We start from the raw sequence: 9,293 nt of genomic DNA on the forward strand, positions 1-9,293 counted from the left end.
ATAGTAAAGAATGGCACCAATTGTACTTACTATAGCCAGGCTGTCTCTTTCTAATTAGTTATACAGTTTCATCAGGATAATTTATGTAAGTAATTTATGTAATCCTTAACTTTCCTATGGATTTAAAATCCAGGAAAGTATTTTTATTTTGGGACCTTTTGATACAAACTTGCTGAAAACAGTTAGTGCAAACTCAGTATACCAGCTTTGTGAGCTGAGTTGTCTGACTCTTATTAAAATCAGACAACTTGTGCTACCATTTTATCATATTGAATGAGACATCCTTATAATTATGTTTATAAATATCTGTATGCTGCACCCTATAAAAATATTCTATTTTGTGAAATGCATTTATTTAATAAAAGTATGAGTAATTGTGGAATAAAAAGACTTTAATCTTAAGGTGCTATGTGCATTGTTGTAAGAGCATGAGCTGAAGTGTGACTGAGCTGACGAGGCACTGAGCTGTTTCATGTATTACAACACCTGTTGTAAAATTAAATTATATAGATAAAGTAGAGCCAAATAATTTCATGAAATTTGTCATTTGCTTACTCAGGGCATAAAAAAAACACTGTTCCAGTTTGTGCTTGTTATGGTTTTTGATGATATATGTATTTCATTCTCAGACACCCCATCACAGAGGGTACAGTTTATTCTTGGAACAGAGGATGATGATGAAGAACACATTCCTCATGACCTCTTTACTGAGCTTGATGAAATTTGCTGGCGTGAAGGAGAGGATGCTGAGTGGAGAGAGACAGCAAGGTAAGCGTTCTCAAGAGGTATTTTCATGAGAAACTGTTGGTCATGAAGGAATGAAAAAACATTTCTAAGTTGCAGCAAGCTCAGGAGCAAAACCATAATTTCTGTCCCCATACAGTGATATCACTACAGTATCTGTCATCCCTCAAAGCCAGATGTTTTCATTTGGATTTAACATATTTAGGTCAGAATGAATATCAAAGGAAAGAAGTGACGTAAACATAAAGTGACTATTGCATATAGTAGTTAGATAGACTTTTGTGTTTATGTATTAGCTTATCATTTTCACATACATTCTTAAACTTGTCTATGGCAAACATATCCTTCAGAAATCAATTAATTGGCTCCTTTATAAAGGAGAGGAAAGATTAACATTGCCATGGCCAAATTATACTTAAATACATTCAGATATTCACATTTTTCTAACCTTTAATGAGCAGATGAAAATAACTTCATTTCCCTAGAATTAAAATGTGGAGAAAATGCCTGCCCAGATTGGCATTCTGTTGAGTAGATGTTATCATGAATGTTAATTGATAAATGATCTTTTCCTTCTTCAGACATCTTGGGGAATGTCTGTCTATCTGCACAGTGTAGTAGCAGTGACCTCAGTAGGGTACCGTAAACGGCATGCCCTAGGTAGTATGATGCCCTGCCTTAACTTCATTAGCTGGGTCAACTTAATTTTAATTAGCCCTCTAGCCCAGAGGTGCCAAATATGTGGCCCATGGGCCAGATCCAGTCCATGGAGCTGTATGATTTGGCCCATGGGTCTCAGACTGAGACCTTGTATCACATGTGGTGTGCAGAGCTGGTGTGGTGTGTAGGCTGGAACTGGTCATGGGGGGCAGGCAGGATCAGCTGGGAGGAAGGGGGTGTGAGGTCACACCATGGCCCCTCCCCTGGATCCACTCCTGCATGGGCCTGATGTTCACACCATGGCACCTCCCCTGGATCCACTCCTGCATGGGCCTGATCCAATGTGGAGTCACTCCATGGGTGTGATTCAGCATGCCAGCCTGGCCCTGAGTGCTGGATCCAGCCATAGAACACTCCCATGTGCTGGCCTAATTTTGCACACAAGATCTGGCTGAAGAGCTACCTGCTTCCTGGGCTGATCTGGTGCATTTCATTTGGCCTGTAGGGGTCCCAGTGGGTCTGGGAATTTGGCAGTGGGGGAGTGATAATACTTACAGCAATTAATGTTGCCACTGCTCCCCCACTGCCAAATTTCCAGACTTGTGAGGAGCCCCATGAGTGGAGCACCAGTGGGGTAGAGTGTTCTCAAAAGTCATGGGGCCACATTTTCTGTTTAATACAGTCTTAGCAGATGGAAGTTGGTATCTCAGGCTGAATTGACCGGCTATAAATTCTACCAATGTGGGATAATAATAATGAGATGCCGTACTCATTGCTCAATACCAGCCAGGGGTCCTTCTCATCCCAGCCCAGTGCAGTGTTATGCAAGAGTCTGGAGCTCTGAACTAGCTAGATCTGGTACTGGAAGCAGTATAACCATGTTAATGTGCTGCTGTGTCCAGTTTAGGATAAACCTGCATTATCTCCTGTAGACATATTCAGAGGTCCTGGTGCTGTTTCATCCCATGTAGGATCAGCATAGTCTGTACAGGCATAGTCTGTATGAATCTTTTTCTTCATGAACTCAAATAGATTGAACAAAAAGAAAAAAAAGATGCACTGTGGGTGCCTCTACCTGAGACATGTTACTGAGCAGTAGAGCAAATTACTGTGCAGTAATTGTCAGTGTCTATACTCACAGATGCTTACTGTAGAGTAAATTGCACTACTTATGACTTAATTTGCTACCTGTAAATACAAGCAGCAAATTAACTCCCAAGTAGTTACTGCACAGTAGTATGCATGTAGATGCTGACCGGGAGCAGATTACTCCCAGTCAGCCCCACCACCAGGGGGCTACCCTCAGCCCAGCCCCAGGGTCACAGGACTGGGAGCTTCTCCAGGCTCTTTGCCTTCCCCAGCCTCTGGCCTTTAAAAGCCTACAGAGATGCTGAGGCACCGGACCCCCGGGCCACCTGCAGCCAGCCTCTGGCCACTGTTTAATAGCAGAGACCCCAGTTCAGCCATGGCAGCCTGTCCAGAACCTGGTGCTGCTCCCTGGCACTGCCTCACCATGTGGCTGCCAGGGCTGTGCCATCGTGTTGCACTGGGCACTACAGTCAGCTGCTAAGCCCAGCAGCACCGTAGGCCACCTGCAGCCAGCCTCTGGCCACCAGGTCCTGCTCCAGCTGGCCCCAGGCCAGCTACAGCAGTCTGCCTGGGCCCTGCCGCTAGTCCCAGGCACAGCAGTGCCATGCACCTGTCTGTCCCATGTCATGCCCTTGTGCCAGGCACTGCATGCAAATGCCCAGGCCTGCCAGAACCAGGACTGCCGTGCACAGGCCCAGTGAGTTGCTGAGAGAGCCATGCTAGCATCCTTCCCAATAGCACACGCTGCCTCCTGGGGCCACAGTGGGTCCCAGGAGGAGACCACAGATCTCATGGCACTGTGGGGCAAGGCTGAGGTCCTCAGGCAGTTTGTGTGGAGTGTGCGCTCCAACACACACATCTATGAGGAGCCACCTGGCAGCATATTGGGAGCACAGGTATGACCAGTCAGTGCACCAGTGCTACATAAATGTCAAGGCCTTGAGAGCACAGTGGGTCGACATCACTGACCACAGCCACTGGTCATGGACTGCCAGCATGTCCATGCCCCTTATACAGCAGCTGGACCAGATCCTTGCACCCTGGGATCCTGGCTGCAGCTGTGCCATGTACAGTAGTGTGGGTGGCCTGCCCGAGCCTCCACTGTGGTCTGGCACATGTGGTGACATGTCACCAGAGGAAGACCCTTTGGGCCACCAAGAGCCCATCTTGCCACATTCCCCACCCCTTGCATGGTTCAGCAGCTCCAGAAGCCCAGGCCAGCACCTGCTCCACCAGTTCTGGGTGTGCAGCCCTGCCCAGGACGCGGCCAGCCATGGAATTTCTGGGCCTCAGCAGCCCCAGCTTCTCCCCAGAGGGAGCCTCTGCTCAGGCAGCTAGATGCCATGCCCCTATGCCCCAGGACACCTCCAGGAGCAGCACATCCTCACTGCCAGTGGGGATTGACTCAGGCTGCTGGACATGCCTGCCACACTCACATAGTAAAGCTGCCCAACCATTGAAGCTCATTGAACCTGTGCCAGGTTCACAGGTGCACCCAGGCTACCATGGTGATCATTAGCAGCAGGGCATAGTGGGTTGGACTCAGTCCATGCAAACAACTCCGAATGGTGCACCCAGGACATTCTCAGCAGAGACATGCTAGAGGTGCAGCACTGGTGCAGGGGGTGATGGCCTGGGGGTGCCTCTCTGGAGAGGCCCCCTGGTGGGAGGGGAGGGTACAACCAGCTCCCAGTCATCTGGGAGCCCCATGCCCAGGTGCCATGAGCTTCGTGGTAGCACAGGAGACAGGCTAGTCTGCAGTAGGAGAAAGTGGGGAATGGCTTTAGAACTGTGGTAGCAGGTGCTGCCAGGCCCATCCCACCTTGGGAAGGAGACAGGGGAGGCAAGCTGCCTGTGGCCAGCATCCAATAGCCCACCTGCCTCTGCAGAGCAAGTAGGAACAGAAGGGCTCAGCTGGTCCAGGGCCTCCCAGAAATTTGGCTGCCTGGTCCAGGGCCTTCCCAACCAACTTACCATGGTCTCTGGGCACCCGTGCATGCATGACCTCTGATCTGAGGCTGGGTAGCACACAGCCTCCTAGTACTGAGCATCCTATCTCAGAAATATTGGAAACTCTTACAAACAAGCTTTTTTTCCTGGTTCTGTAGGACTTGCAGCTGCACACAGTGGGGAGGCACCAGTTGGCACTTGGCATGTGCCTTCAGGGTCACTGCAAGCCTTGGTCAAGGCCCTGCATATGGGTTGTTTCCAGCAGCACAGAACCCAGGACTAGACCTGGTTGCTGCACCATCTGGTCACAATGGCCGAGGAGCGCCTGATGGACACATGGGCCTGGAAGGAGGAGGAAGTTGCCTGTGAGCAGGAGAGAGATGCCCGCAAGGTAGTGAGGGACTGGCATCAGGAGGTGAAGGACCAGTGTGAGGCGGAGAGGGACCAGTGGAGGGATTTGTGGACCAGGATTTCTGGGACAGGCTCTTGGGCCTGGAGGAGAGGCACCTGGAGGCCCAGGAGTGACAGGCTGCCCTAGTGGCCAGGGCAGTGGAGGCAATGGAGGAAGACTGCCAGGTGCTGGACACCATCCTGGCCTTGGCAGTTGCTTTTGTGCCACCTGCTGCCCTGCCTTTAGCTGCAGCCCCACTTATCCCTGGCAGCCACCTGCCACCCAGTAGCAGCCCCTCCCATGGCACCTCCACCAGCCAGATGCCCCTGCCCTTGGCCCCCCCAGCCCTGCTACCTGGGCCCAGCCCTGCTGCTCACCCACGTTCCATATGTCCCTGGTGCAAGAGCTGCCTGCAGTGGATCAAGGACTGCATACACGCCCTGCTCACCCAGTCTGCTGGCTAAAGGAGGGGGAGATGGATGCATTGTCAAAACAATGGCTGCTGTCAATCCCAGGTGAACCCCCCACCTGCTGGCCTCACCACAGTGTGTGCACCCATTGGGGTGTGACCAGAGGTGGGAGTGCTGGGCACCTGTCTCTGGGCTCTGTCCCCTAGGCATCCCCACCCCAGGAAAACACACATAGCACTCACTGTAAATAGTCTGCAGGGGGAAGAACGTGCTTTATTGATGGTCAGTGGGGTGGGTGGTGGAGGGGCTCTGTGGGGAGCTGGGAAGGGGAACAGGGTCTGTTGTGGAGGAGGGTGGGCTGAAGGGCTCTGCTGCTGAGGGGGAGGAGGTCTGTGTTTGTGGGCAGGAATAAAGTGCTTTCCTGAGAACTGTCTTTAGTGAGCATGGTGCTGGGGATGGGTGGTGGGGCTGGAATCTGAGGCTGGCTCTCTCAGTGGCCTCTGTGAAGCTACCAGTCCTGGCTGGCTGGGTGGGCCCACAGATAGCAGGGCTGGAGGCCCAGGAGCATGTGAATGGCAGCAGTGGTGGTATCCAGGTGCATGTCATTAGTGTCCCTGCTGGGGTCTGGGTGGCAGCAGCATGGTGGCAGGGGGCCTGGGACAGTGTGGTGATCCTGGCCAGGTGGCCATGCCACACAGGGGGGACTGCCAGGGCTGAGACTGACCTGCACCAAGTAGTGGTTGCTGTAGCACCAGAGCATGGCAGCCAGGGAGGCCAGCAGGAGCCCAGGATACTGGATATTGTTGCCGGCGGGGGTGTGAAATAGCTATAGCATGGTGGGCAGAGCCTCCAGTGACAGAGCCTCAGTGTGCTGCCACTGTGCTCTGTAGCCTGCTCTGGAGTAGGAAGGCAGGTGGCTAGGATCCAAGGAATGGGGCTAGCTTTTAAAGATGGCTGCTGGTAGGGGGCTGATACAAGGCCAGAGGGGCAAGAGTAGATTTCTCTCTGTTGTAGCACTTTCCAGAAGAGAAGCAGAAGCCTCGTGTGTGGATATAAAGGATTTTATTTTGGGAAGCATCATAAAATTGTGTTCCTGATAATGCTTTTCATTAACATAAAAAGTTATGAACATTCAGTGGAGACAGAATTCCAAATTAATAGCTGAAATTAGACATTCCCATTTAGCTTAATTTATTATATTTAAATGATCTTTCCTATTCTGTTGGCTAAGTAGAGGATAGAAAAGAATACTGGGAGTAAGCAGAAACCCACAGGAAATGGAAAAGGGGATTGGCCAGCAAAGAAAGGTATAGTTTGGAACTTAGAAATGTAAGGATAAAGTGAGAATTATCAAAATTAAAGCTGAGTTAAGTCTCGCAAGAAGGATTAAATAGTAAAAGGTTCTTTAGCTATCCCACCAGTACAGCCTGTCACTCCTGGGCTTCCAGGTGCCTCCAGGCCCAGGAGCCTGTCCCAGAACTTCTGGTCCACCAGTCCCTCACCTCCTCATGCCAGTCCCTCACTACCTTGCAGCTATATATATATATATATATATATATAAAAAAATAAAATAAAGAGGAGAAAGAAAGAGGTGGGTCCCACCCCTATGAAGTAAAGGTCTCATCAGGGTATTCTAGGTGTGGCTCCAAAATTAAATGAGTACTGTGTCACTACTGAAACCTGAACCAATGCTGACTATGGGGGCAGTGGCAGGAAGGCTGATGGGAATGAGGTACTGAAATGGAAATGAGCATAGAAGAGTTAAAAAGAAAACCTAATGTTCTTAAATAGGAGGCACTGAATCACAATCAGCATCCCCTACTGTGGAAAGAACTGTCAACTGAAATAGCCAGGATTTTTAATGAAACTGTCAAAACTAGATGGGGTTCCATATGACTGAAGTATGTAGTACCTATGCTTAACATGAAAAGAGTGAACCAAGCAACAGTAGGCCCATTCATCTGACTGTTATAGAGTGAAAGCACAAATTTGAAAGGAAAGAATAATTAGAGATATGGAGGTAAATGGGATAAAAGTCGATGGGTTTAACAAAACCGATTTTTGATCGGATAACTGATTTTTAGGACAAAGGAAATGCAGTAGATCTAATGTACTTGGATAGCAAAAAAGCATTTATAGGGCATGACATAGAAAATTATTACATCAGAGATGAGAGGTTTTCTGAAGTAGAGAAGGAACTGGATAGTTAGGAGACTGCCATAGGTGGCAAAGAGAATTGTAGGGCTGGATGGAAGTTTCATAGATTGTAAGGCCGGAAGGGATGCTGGAAGATCATCAGGTCCAGCTCCCTGCACCAAGCAGAAAAGATAACTGGGGGTCAGGTGACCCCAACAAGGTGACTGTCTAGTCTCCTCTTGAAGATTTCCAGGGTAAGTGATTGCACCACCTCTAAGGGGAGCTTATTCCACAGTCTGGAAACCCTGACTATAGAAAAGTTTTTCCTAATGTTGAGCCTAAATCAGTCTGCCAGAAGTTTGTGGCCATTACTCCTAGTTTTCCCCTCAGGTGACCTGGTGAACAGTTGCTCATGGAGCCCTTGATGTACTCCCCTAGTGTAGTGGTAAGCTGCTACCAGGTCCCCTCACAGCCTTCTTTTCTTCAGGCTGAAGAGTCCCAGATCTCTCAGCTTTTCCTCAAATGGTTTGCCGTGTAAGACTCTGATCATACAGGTGGCTCTTCTTTGGACTCTCTCAAGCTTGTCCATGTCCTTGTTAAAGTGTGGTGCCCAGAACTGGACACAGTACTCCAGCTATGGTCTCACCGGTGCTGAGTAGAGCAGAAGAATCACCTCCTTGGTTTTGCTGGAGATGCATTGATTGGTGCATGCTAGAGTATTATTTGCCCTACTGGCTACAGCATTGTACTGCTGACTCATATGAATGAGTATTATTACTCCAGGTCCCTTTCATTCCTGGTACTAGTCAGTTTGGTGCTACCAAGCCTGTAGGTGTGTTGGGGTTGCTTGTCCTGAGGTGGAGCACTTTACATTTCTTGACGTTGAACTTCATCAGATTCTGATCTGCTCAACTTGCTAGCCTGTCTAGGTCTGTCTGTATCTGTAGCCTATCTTCAAGTGTTAATAAATGATTTGGATGTGGGGGTGAAGAGCTCACTGGCCAAGTTGCAAGAGGAGTTCTGCAAGGATCAGTCTTGAAATCAGTCTTCCATATTTCTATTAATGACTGTCAAAAAAAAAAAAAAAAAAAAAGAAGTGAGCAAATGATGACAAAGTTGGGGAGGTACTGTTACTTTACAGAGGCCCAGGAGTGGCCCAGAGGCCCATTTTATCATTGACAAGGATCAAAATAGCATACAGAAAGAACTGGGTAACTTTGAGGTCCAGCATAATAGAAAACGGATGAAATTTAAGTCATAGGGGGCATATCTACATGAGATGCTTTACTCGATTAGAGATTTCATAGACATCAGGGCTGGAAGGGACCTCGGAGGATCATCGAGTCCAGCCCCCCCGCCCAAAGGGCAGGAAGTCAGCTGTGGTCATAGGATCCCAGCAAGATAAGCATCCAGTTTCATCTTGAAGGTGTTCAATGAAGGCGCTTGAACCACCTCCGGTGGCAGGCTGTTCCAGACCTTGGGGGCTCAGACAGTAAAGAAATTCTTCCTTATGTCCAGTAAAGAAATTCTTCCTTACGTCCAGCCTGAAACGATCTTGAAGTAGTTTGTGACCATTCGACCTCGTCATCCCTTGGGGCGCTCTGGTGAACAAACGTTCCCCCAGATGCTGGTGGTCACCCCTGATAAACTTGTAGGTGGCCATCAGATCACCCCTGAGCCTGCGCTTTTTCAGGCTAAAGAGCCCCACGGCTCTCAGCCTGTCATCATAGGGTCTGTTTCCCTGACCTCTGATCATGCGCATGGCTCTTCTCTGGACTCTCTCAAGCTTCTCCACATCCTTTTTGAATTGTGCTGCGGCCTCACTAAGGCCGAGGACAGGGGGAGAATGACGTCCTGGGATTTGCTTGAGAAGCATCTATGGATGCAAGCCAGCGTTTTGGTCGCTTTACTAG

At 49.2% G+C, this 9,293-nt stretch overlaps 1 protein-coding gene across 1 annotated transcript in view; it reads left to right on the forward strand.

The window, feature by feature from the left end:
• Window positions 1–9,293, forward strand: part of LOC112548363 (sodium-driven chloride bicarbonate exchanger-like) — a gene marked incomplete at its 3' end in the record, with an annotated part of 278,971 nt that overhangs the window by 209,941 nt on the left and 59,737 nt on the right. Inside the window, exon 4 of the mRNA XM_025193937.1 lies at window positions 630–768. Within this exon, the coding sequence (XP_025049722.1) occupies window positions 630–768 (139 nt within the window). The remainder of the gene's footprint in view (window positions 1–629; window positions 769–9,293) is intronic.

This window comes from Alligator sinensis, unplaced genomic scaffold, assembly GCF_000455745.1.
Source record: "Alligator sinensis unplaced genomic scaffold, ASM45574v1 scaffold901_1, whole genome shotgun sequence".
Lineage (NCBI taxonomy): Eukaryota > Metazoa > Chordata > Crocodylia > Alligatoridae > Alligator > Alligator sinensis.